Source organism: Salvia splendens, chromosome 6 (genome assembly GCF_004379255.2).
Source record: "Salvia splendens isolate huo1 chromosome 6, SspV2, whole genome shotgun sequence".
Lineage (NCBI taxonomy): Eukaryota > Viridiplantae > Streptophyta > Magnoliopsida > Lamiales > Lamiaceae > Salvia > Salvia splendens.
The window spans coordinates 14,706,005-14,725,011 of NC_056037.1; the positions used below are offsets into that span (position 1 = coordinate 14,706,005).

At 35.2% G+C, this 19,007-nt stretch overlaps 2 protein-coding genes across 2 annotated transcripts; one reads left to right on the forward strand and one right to left on the reverse strand.

Moving 5' to 3' along the window:
• Positions 1 to 216: 216 nt before the first annotated feature.
• On the reverse strand, positions 217 to 543 carry LOC121808846 (brassinosteroid-responsive RING protein 1-like). Its single transcript, XM_042209418.1, has one exon. The coding sequence runs from the start codon at positions 541 to 543 to the stop codon at positions 217 to 219; it is 327 nt and encodes a 108-aa protein (XP_042065352.1).
• A 13,227-nt stretch (positions 544 to 13,770) lies between these two features.
• On the forward strand, positions 13,771 to 16,187 carry LOC121808847 (protein FAR1-RELATED SEQUENCE 5-like). The gene is made up of 4 exons (XM_042209419.1): positions 13,771 to 14,444; positions 14,688 to 15,525; positions 15,613 to 15,709; positions 15,784 to 16,187. Exons 1-4 carry the CDS (start codon positions 13,771 to 13,773, stop codon positions 16,185 to 16,187), a joined length of 2,013 nt encoding a protein of 670 aa, XP_042065353.1.
• The last annotated feature ends 2,820 nt before the right edge of the window (positions 16,188 to 19,007 follow it).

The following is a 19,007-nucleotide window of genomic DNA, read 5'->3' on the forward strand; positions in this document are numbered from 1 at the left end:
GGAGAAATTAGTTCCATCAATCATAAATTTACTCCATAATAACAAGTCGGGGGTATTATGGTAATTTTGTAAAAGCTTGATACCAAAATCAGGTTAGGTCGTCAAATTGATTTCATTTGAAAAACAACCGTGGTTTCTTCACTCTTCTCCTCTTCTCTGTTCTGGAAAATTAAACCGCATTCAAGCCATCGCCATCGTCGGCGATTAGGAACCCTATTAAGATGGGTGGAATATGTGCCGGCAGTTCCTCAGCCGCCGGATCTCGTCCTCGCCACCGAATTCGCACAGGCACACCGAGCACCTCTCCGGCTCGTCAAGATCCTTCTCCAAATCTGCGAATTTCACCACCGGCAACAGCTCGTGGATCAGCACCGCGCTACAATAATCGGGCGACGCAAACGACGCCGTTTCCGGCTCGAGAAAATCACCCAGCCGTAATACAGATAGCAGAGCGTACATAAATTCTGCACAAGTCCTAATGCCGTCAGCATATACCACCAATTTGGGGATAATTAAATCAGTGTATGCAACTGGAAATCCCATTCTCAATCATGAAAAATTGAGCGAAATTTTAGGAGTTTTGGGTTTCTGTTAGTGTGTTTATTGTGTGAAAAAAATTTGGAAACTGTGCTATTGTTCCTACTATAATAGTGGCATTGGTTTTTAACAAATCAGAATCATCCTCGGATATTTTGAATGAGTGGCTCAATGTGTTACAATCTATACAGATACCTTTTGTAATAAAATCAGAGAAACAACAATTGGGAATTGATCTTCTATAGTGATGTGTTTTGTCTACAACAGTGAAGTAAAATCATGCTAATAGTGATGTGTTTTGTTAACAACAGTGAAGTAAAATCATGCTAATAGTGATGTGTTTTGTTAACAACAGTGAAGTAAGATCATGCTAAGAGTGATGTGTTTTGTTAACAACAGTGAAGTAAAATCATGCTAAGAGTGATGTGTTTTGTAAACAACAGTGAAGTAAGATCATGCTAAGAGTGATGTGTTTTGTAAACAACAGTGAAGTAAGATCATGATGTGTTTTGTAAACAACAGTGAAGTAAGATCATGCAAAGAGTGATGTGTTTTGTAAACAACAGTGAAGTAAGATCATGCTAAGACTGATGTGTTTTGTAAACAACAGTGAAGTAATATCATGCTAAGAGTGATGTGTTTTGTAAACAATAGTGAAGTGAAATAATGCTAAGAGTGATGTGTTTTGTAAACAATAGTGAAGTGAAATCATGCTAAGAGTGATGTGTTTTGTAAACAACAGTGAAGTGAAATAATGCTAAGAGTGATGTGTTTTGTAAACAACAGTGAAGTACAATAATGCTAATAATGATGTGCTTTGTAAACAACAGTGAAGTGATACCATGCTAAGAGTGATGTGTTTTGTAAACAACAGTGAAGTGAAATAATGCTAAGAGTGATGTGCTTTGTAAACAACAGTGGAGTGATATTATGCTAAGAGTGATGTGTTTTGTAAACAACAGTGAAGTGAAATAATGCTAAGAGTGATGTATTTTATAAACAACAGTGAAGTGAAATAATGCTAAGAGATGTGTTTTGTAAACAACAATGAAGTGAAATAATAGTAAGAGTGATGTGCTGTGTAAACAACATTCTTGTATTCCTGGTCTTGCAAAAGGAATGGCCTCCGTGTATTCTTGGTCTTGCAAAAGCTGACTACCATTATTCCTATATCTTGCTTTTGTCTTTTCTTCCAATATTATTTTATTTATGCGTTTTGAATTAATTAGGAGCTACAAAAATGGTTTTGTATGGCACGATTTGTCGGAGGATGATCTCATCATTCCGGCGCACGGCCATGACTATATTCTCAAAGGTTCCGCATTTCTCGACAACCCAACATCCGCTCAAGACTACACTCGCCGCCGCAACAAATCCTACAGCTCCATCGACTTCGACTCCAAATCAACACAGACAGATGACAGGCTCACCGACTCCAAGGAACTCGAGATCGAGATCTCCCCACCGCCGTCCGATTCGAGCCCCGAGACACTGGGCACATTGTTGAAAGCCGATGGACAGGTTATGCTTCTGCCCGAGGCGGCGGGACATCGCCATCATCACATCCATCGGTGTCGATCGTCGATGGTGCTGATGCAGTTGATCACCTGCGGTTCGATTCCGTTCAGGGACTGTGGGACCGGGAGCTGGATGCCACCTGAAGCAGCTGACGGGGCGGCCACCTGACGTGCTCTGCGGCCACCTGACGCAGCTGGAGGACGGGGCGGCGTACGAATCGGCTTTCGCGGCGATTCACCACCGGAGGTTGAATTGGATTCCGATTCTTCAGATGCAAACGTACTTTTCCATCGCCGACGTGACGGCGGAGCTGAAAAAGGTGGTGGAGAAGAAGATATCGGAGAATGACGCGGAGGTGAACAAGGCTCAGGGTGATTGTGCGGCGGCGATCGACGGGGAAGAGAAACAGAAAGACAATAATCACCATAATTTCCAACGAGATTTGGAAATTGAAGCCGCATAATTTCATATTTAAATTTCATAATGTAATTTCCAAAAATACTCTTGGCCTATTTTGTATTATTAAAATAAATAATATTTGTTCCATTAAGATGTGTGTCTGAGATTTGTTCTCTAGTTATTCACTTAAGATTGTTATATGTTGATCACTAACCTCTATATATATATATATATATATATATATATAGGGTTTTGATCTATGCAAAACTAGATTTAAATAAAGAAACGCAGAACAATATCATAATTAGGGCACTTTTAGGTCATAATTAGGTAATTTTTAGATCATGCTAACAAAGCATGACCTAAACCGATCTTAGCATGACATTAAACCCAAATATTATAATATGACCTAAAATTGCTTAATTATGACCTTCCGTGTTTTTGGTTAATTATTGACCATTAGATCATCTAATTTTAGGGCCAAGATTTGGTCTGCATTTCTGGATTTAAACACATACTTATTTTGATCATCTCCCTATATATATATATATATATATATATATATATATATATATATATATATATATATATATATATATATATATAGGGTTGTGATCAATGTCGAACCATTCTTAAGGACCGAACTAGAGACCAAATTAGGGCCCTCCATCTTCTAGATCTTGTGGTTATGATTAATTTACCATTATTTCATTATTTTATTTTAAAAAACTTGCTGAGGTTATTTTAGGAAATCAATTTATTAACTCTCCAAAAATACGTGTTTCATCTTTCTCAAATCTCCATCTATCTTCTTCCTGTAATCTCCTTAAATCTCCATCGTCTCCATCGCCTTCATCGCCTCCATCACCTTCATCGATTCACTATCTGCATCAATTCATCAATTTCATCGATCGTTTTGCAATTTCATCAATTCAACAATCGTGATCTGCATCAAATTCTGGATCTGCATCAAATTCTTTAATCTCCATCGATCTTCATCGATCTTCTTAATGTAATCTCCTTAAATCTCCATAGTCTCCCTCGCCTTCATCAATTCACTATCTGCATCAATTCATCAATTTCATCGATCGTTTTGCAATTTCATCAATTCAACAATCGCGATCTGCATCAAATCGTGATTCTTCTCTGAATATAAAGCTGGAGATATCTACACAATGAAGCCAAACGTGAAGAATTTCGATTACTTCGTGAGATCAGAATTCCGATTACTTCGTGAGATCAGAATTTCGATTACTTCTCAAGCTTACCTTCAGAATCTCATAGAAGAATTCTGATTATGGATGATCTACAAACACCAATTGGCACTCTTCTTCATGCAAACTCATATTAACAATTGTATATTTTTTATTTTTTCACGTTTGTAGTAATAAATATATCAGTATGAAGTAATAGATTATCTGAATGAAGTAATCACCAGATTGAATGAAGTAATATTAGCAGTACTGGGAGGAGGAGGATGAGGAGGAAGAAGAAGAAGAAGAAGAAGAAGAAGAAGAAGAAGAAGAAGAAGAAGAAGAAGAAGAAGAAGAAGAAGAAGAAGAAGAAGAAGAAGAAGAAGAGCATTAGTAAATTATTTCACCAGTAGGTTTCATTTGATTTTTTCACGCTTTTAGTAATAAACAGATCAATATGAAGTAATTTATTTCCAGTAGGTATTACTTCATTTTTGTAGTTTTTTATTTCATTACAGTAAGTTTATTGCATCAGTTCATTATCTAATAAATTTAAAATGAAAATGTTTTTACTTCATTCTAGTTGGTTTTTACTTCATTCAAGTAAGTTCATTACTTCATTCTAGTACGTAGTATATTGAAATGAATAGAATTTACTTCATTCCATATTACTTCATTTAAATGAGTCGTTACTTCATTCAAACAGGTTTTTAGTTCATTGCATGCAGTAGGTTTTCAAATGATTTAACACATGTTTCATTCGAATTAATTGAACTAGGTTTTTACTTCATTCCAGTTAGTTTTTACTTCATTTCAGTTGATTTTTACTTCATTCAAGTAAGTTTATTACTTCATTCCAGTACGTAATATATTGAAAATGAACAGATTTTTACTTCATTAAATACTACTTCATTTAAATGAGTCGTTACTTCATTCAAACATGTTTTTAGTTCATTGCATGCAGTAGGTTTTCAAATGATTTAACACATGTTTCATTCGAATTCATTGAACTAGGTTTTTACTTCATTCCAGTTAGTTTTTACTTCATTTTAGTTGATTTTTACTTCATTCAAGTAAGTTTATTACTTCATTCCAGCATGTAATATATTGAGCTAGGTTTTTACTTTATTCAGTGTAAACAATAGTATAATTTATTCCAATAGATTTATTACTTCATTCAAAAACATAATTACTTCATTGAACAAGGTTTTTACTTCATTCCATTCCAGTAGGACTTCAAATGCTTTTATGCATATTTCATTTCTGCAGTGTCCAAATTCTGCGGTTGAAGATGGAGTAGGAAAAACACCGACAAATTCTGCGGTTGAAGATGGATCTTCATCGACCAATAATGAAGAAGCTAGTATTGGATAAATTCTGGATGTTGAAGCTGGTTGTTTTATTACTTCATTCGGATATTTTTGTTCTTCATTCTCTTACTTCTGTACTTCAGTCTTGTAGTTTCTTACTTCATTTACATTTTGAATTTGAATTTGTTAAAACTTTTTGCAAGCTTAAAGATAATAGACTGAAGTGTTTTTATATGGCTTATTTTTTCTTTATTATAATGTTTTTCTTAGTCTTACTTTGATATATTTTCCATTTGTCATTCACTCATCAATAATCAATAGATCTCAAAAATGAACTAAGATCTCTGAAATGAACTAAATATGGTACCCAATGCAGTATTACAAGCTAATATTGAACAACATTTAAAGAGGAAAATCCGATGTTAAGGCTGGTTATTCTATTTAGTTCAAGTAGTTATGTTCCAAATTTACTTCATTCGGATAATTATGTTCTTCATTCCCTTACTTCTGTACTTCAATCATGTAGTTTCTTACTTCATTTACATTTTGAATTTGAATTTGTTTAGACTTTTTGCAAGCTTAAAGAGAATAGACAAAATATATTGTAGGAGTAGATTATTAATCTTACTTTATATGAAATATTTTCCATTTGTCAATAGATCTTTGAAATGAACTAAGATTTCTGAAATGGACTAAATCTGTTACCAAATGCAGTAGTATAGGCTAATAATGAACAACATTAGAAAGCGTGGTACTTTATTCAATGCTCATAACAGATGTATGTCGAATACAAAATTTGATCTACTAAAATGATCATTTCTTCTTTAAATATGCTGCAATCATTTTCTCAACATCAATTTCAGTGTGTTTGTTTTCCTCTTCGTAATACGCTGCTGTAACAATTTTGTTGTTGAAGCTTTCGTGGCTGTTTTCGGCTAACATCAGCGCCGAACAATATTTAGCCCTAAAGCTCTGAAGCACACCCGAACTTGATTTCTTCAAGTCACAATTCCAGCAACCTTCTCGCTCACCCTTGTACGTTTCCATATGCCGCATTAGAAATACTCCACAATCTTCAACGTTATCCTCCATGGCATTTTCAATCTCTGCATTTTGGAGTTGGACACGATCTTACAATATGCATGGAGACCATTCTTGGTGAGGAAGTGACAAAAGTATGATCTCTGCATGTACAAAACAAATACATATCATTTATAGTTGTGTGTATTCATATGTATGTGCTATAAAATTCAATCATAAGAGAAGAATACAAACCAATGTTTCTGGAATGTGACCATAATTTATTGTGAGGTCATTGTCATCCCGTTTGCAGAATTGTCTATTACAGCAATAGCATTTCTCTTGAAGCAAAAACAAACAACATAATAATGCTGATTTGCACATATGAGGAACAAGACCTATTGAATGAAGTAACAAGCAACATGAATGAAGTAATAAAGTATACTAATGAAGTACTATGAACAATCTGAAAAATGAAGTAACAGGCAACATGATTGAAGTAATATAGTGTACGAATGAAGTAACATGCAACATGAATGAAGTAATAAAGTGTACGAATGAAGTACTATGAACAATCTGAAAAATGAAGTAACAGGAAACATGATGAAGACATAAATTGGACTTGAAGTAATACTAATGATGTTGCGAATTAGCCACCAGCAAACGATTATATTTCACCCCTAATTGAACTTGTTACCCACTGATTGATAAACTAATTACGCAAAAATCAGAAACCAAAGTAAGAAAGTATGAAGTAAAATAGAATTTTGAAAAATATAAAACTTCAATACAGTGTATTACATGAGGCATAACGTTTTGCCAGAACGCAATCGGCGTCCATCTGAAACAGTAAATCGAAGCAATTTTAGCCATAGACTTCAAAATAGGAAGTTCAGAAAAACAATATAATATAAACCTTCACCTTCCATTGATGAATTTGGTGTCAACTATTTCAAATCGCGTGGAGATGTGGACGTCGGCTGATAGAGAGATAGAGATGCTGAGATCGACGGATATAGATGTTGAATCCGTGGTTAATCAACGACTATCGATCGACGACTTTCGTGTGTCAACCATTTTGAATCTGTGGTTAATCGACTTGAATCAGCTTGAGATGTCGTCGATTGTAGAAGAGGAAGTTGTGGAGTCGTCGATTTTGGTAGAGAAGCAGCGTTTGAGCGTCGATTTGCAGTAGAAGTGAGAGTTGATTTTGAGAAGAAGATGAGTGTCGCTTTGAAGAAGAAGATTCGTGGCTTTGTGGAAGAAAATTCATCGATTTGTAGAAGAATTCTTTGATTTGGAGAAGTATTCTTCGATTTGGAGAAGAAGAAAACGAGAGAGATGAGAAAGAAGATGAGCGGCGTGAATGAGGAGAAACAACATGGAATTTTTTTTAGCCTAGATGTAATTTGATCGAAATACCCCTGATTTGAAGTATATTGCTTACATAATGAAGTAGCAAAATTCATGAGACATGGTTTAATCTCATCCATTCAAATCTAGATCTAAGGGCCCTAATTTGGTCTCTAGTTCGGTCTTTAAGAGTGGAAATGTAAATAATAGGACTCTATATATATATATATATAGGGGAGCATTATTCTCCTTTTCATACCTAAGCTCCTTTTCTCTTCTTAATATTAACCATTAGATCCTATGAATCAATGGACCACATTGATGCTGAAATTCTCAGTCCGCGTTGCATTATAGAACCTAACCTTATGCATTATGGGGGCAATATAGTAAATGGGAGAAATTCGAAGTGGCATATTTTTGACAATTGCGAATTTTCAGGGATTTGAACGTATCCATCTCTTCAACCTCTCTCATTCATTACTCTCTCAACCTATTCCACTCTCCCCACTCCCTCCACTCTCTAAAACCCTAGCCATTCATCGAGGGTGAAGAATTGACAGCAGCGATCCAAGATTCCGGCGATTAAAGTCCACCGGTGGTAAAATATTACCCAAATCTACACTCCTTGACTCGTTTTGGGGCATTTAATTTAGGGTACTGTCCATTATTTAATATTTTGGGTCAATTTTTTTCCGCAAAAAATGAAATTGTAAACTTTTGATCTAGGGTTCTGTCCATTATTTAATATTTTTAGTTTATTGTTGAGTTGTATTTGGTATATGTTCTATATTTCCAATTGAAACCATACGGATTTTGTAGATGTTTCTGGAAATTATCGATTTTGTGTTCAGTGTGATGTCGATTCTGTCCAGTAATGACGATTTGGTTGATTATTGAGTTATATCTATGTTTTTTGTCGATTTGGATGAAGGAATTTAACAAATTTCGTTGGTGTGTATTACAGAGCATCAATGACGAAGAGAAACAGACCCTTCAAGAGTCAACAAACACATACTGAAGGTTACATAATTGTTTCCCTAGTTCTGATGCATTATTCGTTGGCTGTACTATATTATTGGTCAGTATTCTTGCATTATTTTGTATATGTAATGCATTATATAGAAATTTATTGACATAACCTGCAGTATATGATGCAATTTATGGGTATTGCGTGTACTGTTTACGTAAATCATTGAAGTTTACTTTTATATATTATATGGTTTGATTAGTGCATTATGTCTATACAGACACCGTCATTATGTGCAGAAAAGTATGCAATATGTATGGTGTTGTGTGTTTTAGTGACTACAATAAGTAAATAGTACATATGTGCATTTTTTTAGTTTGTACTGTGCATTATTGAACATGATTTATGCATTATGTTTACTAAATTATGCATTAATAAGCGCATTGGGTGTGTACTAATATTTACTCAGTCAGGATGAAATATGTTTATTAATTTGTGTGGGTACTGCATTGAGAATCTGTAGTAGTACATTTGTTGGAGTATATTGTGCATTATATGAATGGTATTCATTATGTGCAGTAAATTATGCAATATGTAGGGTGTTGTGTGTTTTAGTGACTAAACTCAGGAATGAGTACATATGTGCATTTTTTAGTATAGACTGTGCATTATGGAACATAATTTATGCATTATGTTTACTAAATTATGCATTAGTAAGGGTATTGGGTATGTTGTAATAGCTGCCCAGTTAGTATGAATTTTTTATTATATTGTGCGGGTATTGCATTGTGAATTAATAGTGCATTTTTTAGTATTGTGTGCATTATATGAGTGGTATTATTTATATTGTTTAATACATTTTCTGTGTAACACATGTGCATTTTTGTGTTTAGACAATGCATTATGAGTAATTTTTAATGCATTATGAGGTTGTGTTATGCATTATTTCATATGATATATGCATTAATCTGTAAAAAGCTAGCACCATTATGTATTCTGATTTATTGATATTGTTTTGATGTATTACTTTGTTTGTTCCATATCAGAGAAGCGGCTAAGATCAGACATTGACGATGCAGTTGACGATGCTATTCCAGTTGACGAGAATTATGGTTTGGAGTGAGTCTTGGTTCGGCTATAATGAGATCTTGGTTAATGGGTAAACTGATATGCGGATAGATGTTTCAATTTAAAACTGTACTTTTTCGCAACATAATAAGTGCGTTTGGATATTAGCTAATGCTTTTGAGACTGCGTAAATTGTCTGTATTCAGCATTAAAGATTGTGCATTGTGTTTTACAATCTGTGCATTACTCCTTTATCGACTGTCATTATTTGCAATATAGTGTTTGTTACGATAATAATTGTGTATATGCAAAGTCTGAGCTTTATGTGTAATTATATCGTCATTATTTACAGTTAATTATGCATTATAAGAAGTATGCATGGTAAATTTAAAGTGGATATAAACGTTGCAACAGAATTCAGGGGTGCATGGTTTATTTCAACTGGATATAAATTCAACATTAGATAAATTAGTGCATTATTTGATTAAAACGTTGCATTAATTACCAAGAAATTATCATTAATTAAAATTTTGTATTGAATAAGACCTATCAACGGGCTGCATTATTTATTCCAATAAGTGAATTTTTTAATTTAACCGTTTCGCCAGAATTCAGGGGTCCATGGAATATTAAAATCGGATATCAATTCTGCAATAGACATTTTTGTGCATTATTTTACTAAAACGTTGCATTATGACCTAGAAAAAAAAATTGGAACAAACAAAATAATTCATCAGAACACACCTGAAACAAAGTTGACTTCTTTAAATAAAAACCAAACATTGCATTATGATAGATATAAAGTTCCAATAACAAAAACAAAAACATGACCTAGTGCAACACACAAGAAGTTGCTATATGTACGTACTATACCCTATCCCCTAGTCTTATTAAACCCTGGGGGGAAACAAGAACCGTGTGTCAAACATCGTATTACGGTACATTTTATTCGTATGCATTGCAGTTCACATAATTTGCATTATAAAGTCAATAATATGCATTACTCGCTTCAATTTGGTGCATTATTCGAATTGTTTTACAATTTGTAATTAATGTGTACGTACTATAACCTAGCCCCTAATCTTATTAAACCCTTGGGGGAAACAAGAACCGTGTGCCAAACAACGAAATACGGTAAATCTTATTTGTATGCATTGCAGTTCAGATTTTGATCATTATATAGTCAAATATATCCATTATATAGTCAAATATATCCATTAGTCAAATCTTATTCATACTTTTTCGCAACTTAATAAACAAAGGAAGAGCTGCGTCATACATAAACAAAGGAAGGGTCGTGTCATACATAGGCAATTGCTGACTCCAGATCCCCACGATTTTTGTAGATAACACCCATGGTGCAATATGCTTCAGCATACATAGGTCGCTCTATTGCAGCTTTCTCGTAGCAATCAAGGGTTGTGTCATATTGCATCATTTCGGAATAGACGACACCGAGGTTATAATAAGCAGGCTGCAGGCAATGAACTGATACATCAAAATTTAAATACCAGAACAAAAAATCAATTAGCGAAAACTAATCATGTTCTGACACTTAATGCACCTAACAACAACTTTTATAATATGTACATTACGTAATACGTTAATTATGTATAACTCAAACACGTGCTATTTTTAAACGTTGTTTTTATTGTGTACGTACTATACCCTAGCCCCTAGGCTTATTAAACCCTTAGGGGAGATAAGAACGTGTGCCATACATCGAAACAAGGCACATCTTATTCGTATACATTGCAGTTCACTTATTGTGCATTATATAGTCAATAATATGCATTAATAGTTACCATTCGGTGCATTATACGTACCGAACTATACGTTGTTATTAATGTGTAAGTACTATAACCTAGCTCCTACACTTATTAAACCCTTGGGGGAAACAAAAAACGTGTGCCAAACATCGAAACACGACACATCTTAATGTGTACGTACTATACCCTAGCCCCTAGACTTATTAAACCCTTAGGGGAAACAACAAACGTGTGCCAATGTCATCGAAACACGGCACATCTTATTCGTATACATCGCAGTTCACATATTGTTCATTATATAGTCAATAATATGCATTAGTCGTTCACATTCGGTGCATTATTCGTATCGGTTTATATGTTGTTATTAATGTGTACGTACTATACTATACCCTAGCTCCTACACTTATTAAACCTTTAGGGGAAATAAGAAACGTGTGCCAAATATCGAAACACGACACATCTTAATGTGTACGTACTATACCCTAGCCCCTACACTTATTAAACCCTTAGGAGAAACAAGAAACGTGTGCCAAACATCGAAACACGACACATCTTATTCGTATACATTGTAGTTCACATATTGAGCATTATATAGTCAATAACATGCATTAGTCGTTAAAATTTGGTGCATTATTTGTATTGGTTTTAACACGACAACACAATAAATGAATTACTTGCTTTACGAAACACGTCACATCTTATTCGTATACATCGCAGTTCACATGTTGTTCATTATACACTAAATAATATGCATTAGTCGTTAACATTAGGTGCATTATTCATATCGATTTTATACGTTGTTATTAACGTGTACGTACTATACTATACCCTAGCCCCTACACTTATTAAACCCTTAGGGGAAACAAGAAACGTGTGCCAAACATCGAAACACGGCGCATCTTAATGTGTACGTACTATACCCTAGCCCCTACATTTATTAAACCCTTAGGGGAAATAAGAAACGTGTGCCAATATCATCGAAACACGGCACATCTTATTCGTATACATTGCATTTCACATATTGTGCATTATATAGTCAATAACATGCATTAGTCATTTCCATTTGGTGCATTATTCGTATTGGTTTTAACACGACAACACAATACACGAATTACTTGCTTTACAACGAGCGAATACTCGGACTGATGTGAATTGGTATTAACACAACCAACTGATACATAAACAAAGGAAGACAACACTGAATTACCTTATTCCATTATTGAGAGAACAACGATCGCTACAATGCCGACAACACAAGATTGTAATACTGAGGAGGCGTCAACGGAGAACGCCGGCAACGTGTGACTGAGCGACGAAGGAAAAATTGCAGACAGGGAGTAGGGAGAGAATCACGTCTAGGGTTAAACCTGGATGTAGATGAACGTCACGTCGGCGACGAGGAAGATGTACCAGTAGTCGCAAGAGCACCTCATCATCCTTGATTAATTGAATCGTCTCTCTTTGTTGGTTGTCGGAGCGTGTGGAGCGTAGGGAGAGGAAGAACATGAATTCAATTGCAGAGAGGGAGTAGAGAGAGAATCACGTCTGGAGCGTGAGAACAGAAACAATAACCGTGAAGATCTTCAACGGAGTAAATTTAGGGAGTTGCCATAACCAACGATTGTATTCATTACCAAATTTGCCCTTTTTGGTTTTTAATATAATTAAATTTAATGATTAAAACCACTAATTTAGGCCATAGGATGTAGGAAATCAACGGCTGAGATCAAGAAGGAAAAAGGAGAAAATATGCAAAAAGGAAATGAATACATCCATATATATATATATATATATAGGTTCATGTTCAAATACTAACTATTTAGTGAAATAACTAATACCATCTTAATGGCCGTTTGATATGGGTGATCTCATGGCCTTAAATTGATACAAACTAAAAATTACTAAATATTCAAAATTAAGAAAAAATCAGACAAGGATAATTATGTAAATCTATATAATTGACTGTTACTAAATCACATGATTGTCTCTTCCTTTCCATTTTAATTATGATACATGATCTGTCTCCATTAATTCACTAATATTAGATGTCTACCTACAAATACAACTCATATTCCTACACAGAAATTTCATCACATTTATCTCTCTTCTCGTGTATTCATCTCTCTTCTCGTGTCTTCCCCCCAGGAACTCCAACTTCACGGTAATCGTATGCTATCTCTTATAATGTTCTTCATTGTCTTGAACCATGATTCTTTATTGTGTATTTATTTTCTTCATCATATTCTTCCTACCTTCATATATTTTTGCGTTCTATGCAATTATCTATTGTTTCACATCGGAAGTTAACGTTCTATTCAAGCGCGTGGTTGTTTGTCGGTGAGTTTTCTCACTGCCAGAAAATTGCTTATTTTTTCTAGTTTGGCAGATTCTAGCTGATTTTTTCTCACTATAAAAATGAAAATGGACAGATTCATTCATCTTTTCCTTCATTTCATATAGTTTTATGTACACTGATGGTTGGCCAGATTCTAGGTTGATATATTTGTTTCCGTATGATGACTTTTTTTTATCTGTGTTGATATATTGTTAGTCTTTTACGTTGCTTTCTTGATACATTGATATTTGTCCTTAATCGTATATAGTACTCATGTTTTTAAATTTACTGTCAGACAGTTATGGTCATACCCGAATGCAAAGACGGTTTGAAGCCTGTTGTTGGCATGGTCTTTAAATCAATTGAAGATGCACGTTCGTTCTATGCTGAATATGCTCGAGATGCAGGTTTTGAGACTCGGAAATTCAGTCACAAAGCATCGGGGGATGTTGTTACGTGGCTGTATATGGTGTGCAGTAGGGAGGGTATAAAGAGGACACGAGAATTTGATGCAGTTAATGCTCGACAAGGTTTTGCAAACAGACGTAGACGTGGATCAAAGAGATGTGGATGCAATGCAAAGTTAATGTTCAAGTTTGTCTCCGAAGGTGGGGTTGCTTGGTATGTTGTTCACTACTTTATTGAGGAGCACAACCACTCTATGGTGGAGGATCAACATAAGCGCTACATGAAATCGAATCGTCGACTAGATCAACTACATTCGAAATTCATTGACGATTGTATGAAAGCCAACATTGGTCCCACAATGACATTTAATCTATTAAGAGAGGTGTTGGGCGGATATGATTCGGTTGGTTGCACCGTAACGGACATCAGGAATTGTGTTCGTGACATGAAAGAACATCTGAAAGAGGTTGATGCTCAATTGATTCTGAATAAAATGAGTAAGAAGAAAGAATCATGCCCAGGCTTTCACTATGTGTTCGAGGTAGACTCCAATAACAAATTGACAAGGTTATTTTGGTGTGATGCTGTGTCAAGAAAAAATTACCATATGTTTGGCGATGTGGTTGCGTTCGATACTACGTACTCGACTAACAGGTCGACCCCACCCTCACATTTTGTTTATGTTATGCACATATGTCACTACTCCATTTTATTCCTTGATTTTGCATATATGCACTACTGCATTTATAATTATAATACCGTCCGCATTGACTTTACTTCAATTGTACTGATTTTGTTTTGAACATGAAGGTACTGTATGATATTTGGTCCTTTCACGGGTAAAGACAATCATGGTTGCCCTGTAACCTTTGCGGCTGGATTTTTATCCAATGAGAGTAACGAATCATTTTCATGGTTATTCAAGCAGCTTGTTGAATGCATGGGTGCAGCCCCTAAAATGATAATTACAGATCAGGATCGGGGCATGAGACTTGCTATTGAACTAGTGTTGCCAGATACAAGACACCGGTGGTGTATGTGGCACATTATGCTCAAACTTGCGGATAAAGTACCTAAACAACTTCATGCGGATGAGTCTTTTAAGAAAGATTTGAATGCTTGTTTTTGGTCTGAATTGTTGGAACCTGCTGAATTTGAGGAATCGTGGAATAATGTAATCACACAATATGGTTTGGAAAATGTGCCATGGTTCAAGACAATGTTTGAAGATAGAACATTTTGGGTTCCTGCGTACTTTAGAGATTTTCCAATGGCCTCTTTATTGAAGACAACATCAATATCTGAAGCAGAGAATAGCTTCTTCAAAAGGTACTCAAAACCTCAATTCTATTTTGCTGAATTCGTTATGCAGTACGATAAAGCGTTAGATGCTCAAAGGAATAAGTCAGAGAGACTCGATTATTTCGATTCCACAATTGTTCCAATACTTGCAACAGAATTACCATTCGAGGAACATGCGGCTACAATTTATACCGACAAAATGTTTAAAGATGTTCAGGCTGAAATTGTTGAGGCTTATCATAGCTGTAACATGGTTGATATGTCAGTTCAGTCAAGCAACAAAGTTTACAGAGTATCAGATGGTAGTCGCAATACCTTTAACGTCAACCATGAAGTTGGAGCTGAGGTGTATAGTTGTGAATGCAAGTTGTACTCAAGGCTTGGTATTTTATGCAGTCACATATTTTTTGTTTTCAAAAATACTAATGTGCAGCAAATTCCTGAGCAATATTTTGGATCACGATGGCTGAAGAGGCCCTTACTAAAGGCCGTACATGGTTTTCCAAGACACGAGTTTGAAATGACTGGAGGTACTTTGTTTTTTATCTGTGATGTCCTGATATGTTTACTAAACTGTATTGACACTTTTCAATGGTATGAACAGCTCCAGAAGTTGACGCTAAACGAAATGCAATCACCAAGATGCACAAAACATATTACCGTTTAGCTCAAAAGGCAGAGTCCCACATCAATGATGTCAATGCACTCATAACTGGAATGGAGAGGCTTGGTCTTGAACTGTTTGGTGATGAAGGGTTAGAAGTGCCTTCTTTGGATAAGGGAAAGAGGATTGAAAATGTGTTTGGTGATCCAATACCGGATGCTATCAATGTTCGCCCACCTGATACTGTGCATACCAAGGGTTCTGGAAGCCGGAAGGTGTCAAGGAAAGAAGCGGCTATCAGGCAAATGCATAAACCTCTGCGACGTTGCAAGAAATGCCGCGAACTAGTGAGGCATGATTCAAGAAACTGTGGCAAAGAGAAAGAGAAAAACAAAAACAAGTGACAATGTTAAGGATTTTTATTTCAATTTTTCCTTGATTTTGTTGCCCCATTTTTCTATTCGGCTCGTCTTTTTTATACAGTTCATTGGATATTTTTTAGTTTATTGCTTCTTTGGATTTTTCAACAAGTACTCATATTGTTTGTTTGGTTGCCTCTATTTTCAATTATAGAGTTTAACTGCTATTTGGTCAATTGCGTTGTTCAATATACAGTTCAATGCAAAAATTTGCAAATATCTAAACTCTTTTTTGACTCGTATGCTGCATCAATGTTGTTCAATGCAAATATCAATCCAACCCAGTTCAAATTTCAAAGCAAAAATGTGCAAATATCTAACTGCTATTTTGTGTTGTCTATACGTCAACATTGTTCAGTATAAACTTCATTGCAAAAATGTGCAAATATCTACACTCTTTTTTTACTTGTATGTACATCAAAATTGTTCAATGCCAAAATCAATTTAGTCATGTGCAAATATCAATCCAATCCAGTTCAAATATCATGTCTTGTTTTATGGAGCTGTAGAACTATTTTGTCGTTTCCAATAATTTTCTTGTGCACTCTGAACACCAATATTGTTCAAGATTAATTTGACTGCAAAACTATCAACATATCTATGGCTTTTTTAGTTATTTGTAAATCAATGTTATTCACTTTAAGTATCAATTTAATTTTTTATAATTATCAATGCACTTCGAATAAAATATGACCATTGACATTATTCCCAATAAAGTATGAATTGTTGCATGGAGCATAAAAAATGACGTGCTGCTAGATTAACAGTGCACAATGTAGACACAAATTCCTTAAAAAAGCTACATATAATAATCATCCTGTAAAACACATCATCCGGAAAATAACAACAGAAAACATCATCTTCATAATAACAGCCAAAAACACCATCTAGAATTCAAAACAAATGATCTAGAAGATCAAACACACTGGACAACTAATATAATTAAATCAACTTTCACTTAGGCTTCTTGCACATCAAATCTGCCACAAACTTAACTATCTTGGTCCTCTTCTCTTTATTATCCTTGAAATATTTCTTCACACAATCCTTAATGTCAACAGAATGGTAATTGAAGTCTGTCGTCAGCAAGGCCTTGCAGTATTTACCGCGCATATTCTGCAGATTCTTCTTAGATATGTTTGCAAGCCCCATATGCCAATCCTTCACCTTTTGGCCCATATATGTTTCCATGTGCCGCATTAAGAATATAGCATCATCATCCTTGCCTCCGGTACCTTGCCACGACATATTTATGATCCGAATTTCGCACCCTTTGATTATGTTTGCTAGCATTTTATGTTTCTTACCCTCAAGATATGAACTAAAAAAATATTGCTGCAAAAGAATAAAAGGACTTCACTTTTATACTGAATTGATTTATTCACACCACCAGCCATTGTACTTGGAGTATGATTTGCAACACCTTTTGCGATGACCTCAGCACCATTGTTCCCAACAGTCATATCCGGTTCCATATTACATTCCTAAACATCATTTGTCAACACATATACGTTAAAACTTTTTTTTGCTTTTAGTAAGTCTCCTAATTATACTTACATATTCAGTTAGGCTTGCAACAAGTAGGTGATGCTCTTCAATGTCAATGTCAGACCATCCCCCCTTAAAGATGTGAAATGTTTTCAACATCAATTCAACTTTATAATTTTTTATACGAACTAATTGCATTGATGTTGTACTGATACTGCCCTGATATTAAAATTACTAACCATTGCATCTATTACCACGTCATCAGTTTTGTGTTTCTCATGAATAAGAACTTCGTTTACAGCCCCGAGGCCTCCATTGCCACCACCAATGTCAGCTCTGGCATATAAATCCTTACAATTCATCAAAAACACCATATATTAATCAATATCAACCTGAATGCTGCTTAATGTTACAAGCATTAGCAAAAGTATATTTTTAGACAGACAAACACTACACTTACTTGTGTGAACCCCATGCCCAAACTAAAACTTGGGAACTCATGTCTTTTGTCTAACAACTCCTCAGCCCCCTTCAAGAGCGCATCCAATGTCTCGGACCATTGACTACCATGACACTCTTCCTGTGACATTGATTGTGTGAGGGTTCCCACTGGATTTGTGTTTTGTTCAATTGTGGTATAAGCTATACCGAATGCCCTCCTCATCATGTCCCACATCATTTTGAAATAGTCTGAACTTCGTATTTCTACAGGAGTATCCTTCAGTACTTGCATTAGATTGATCACAGCATCAGCCACCTTAATGGTACCATTTGTCCCAGATAGGTGTGTCGTATTTCTCGGATAATTAGTTGGTTGTTTTCCACTCTGTCGTTCGCTTAAACCACCGTCAACGAATTCAGCCCTAGACTTGTCTTGACGTTTGTCAAACTGTTGATCTAAATATCCCTTGCCATAAGACCCGTCCTTTTTTTCTGCTTCATGCCGCTCTTTCAAAAGACCTTCAGTCCATCCTTTGACCGTAGGATAGCAACGTGGCATAGGTCGTTGGCCATGGACAATTCGATCAACATAGCAACACTGACAAAATATAATTAAAGTATATAACATCAACACAATACGAGGTTATAATCAACACAACAGTATGCGCATGTCAACACAAGAAAATACTGAATTTAATTTGGGAGCTTACCACCAAAAAAACAATTGGACCACTAAATGTTGCTGTTTTGTGTTCTTTCCAATGTCTATGCATTTTAAGCAGAACGGAAATCATATACCCACACCAATTGACATGACGAAAATCTGTAATATCTTCGATGAAATGTAATATTTTTGGCCTAACATAGCCAAGCTTT

Coding starts and splice junctions, on each gene's coding strand:
- LOC121808846 (XM_042209418.1), bottom strand. CDS start 543: ATGGGATTTCCAGTTGCATACACTGATTTAATTATCCCCAAATTGGTG.
- LOC121808847 (XM_042209419.1), top strand. CDS start 13,771: ATGGTCATACCCGAATGCAAAGACGGTTTGAAGCCTGTTGTTGGCATG. Junction 14,445..14,687: donor TCCAATAACAAATTGACAAG/GTTATTTTGGTG, acceptor TTGAACATGAAG/GTACTGTATGATATTTGGTC. Junction 15,710..15,783: donor CGAGTTTGAAATGACTGGAG/GTACTTTGTTTT, acceptor TGGTATGAACAG/CTCCAGAAGTTGACGCTAAA.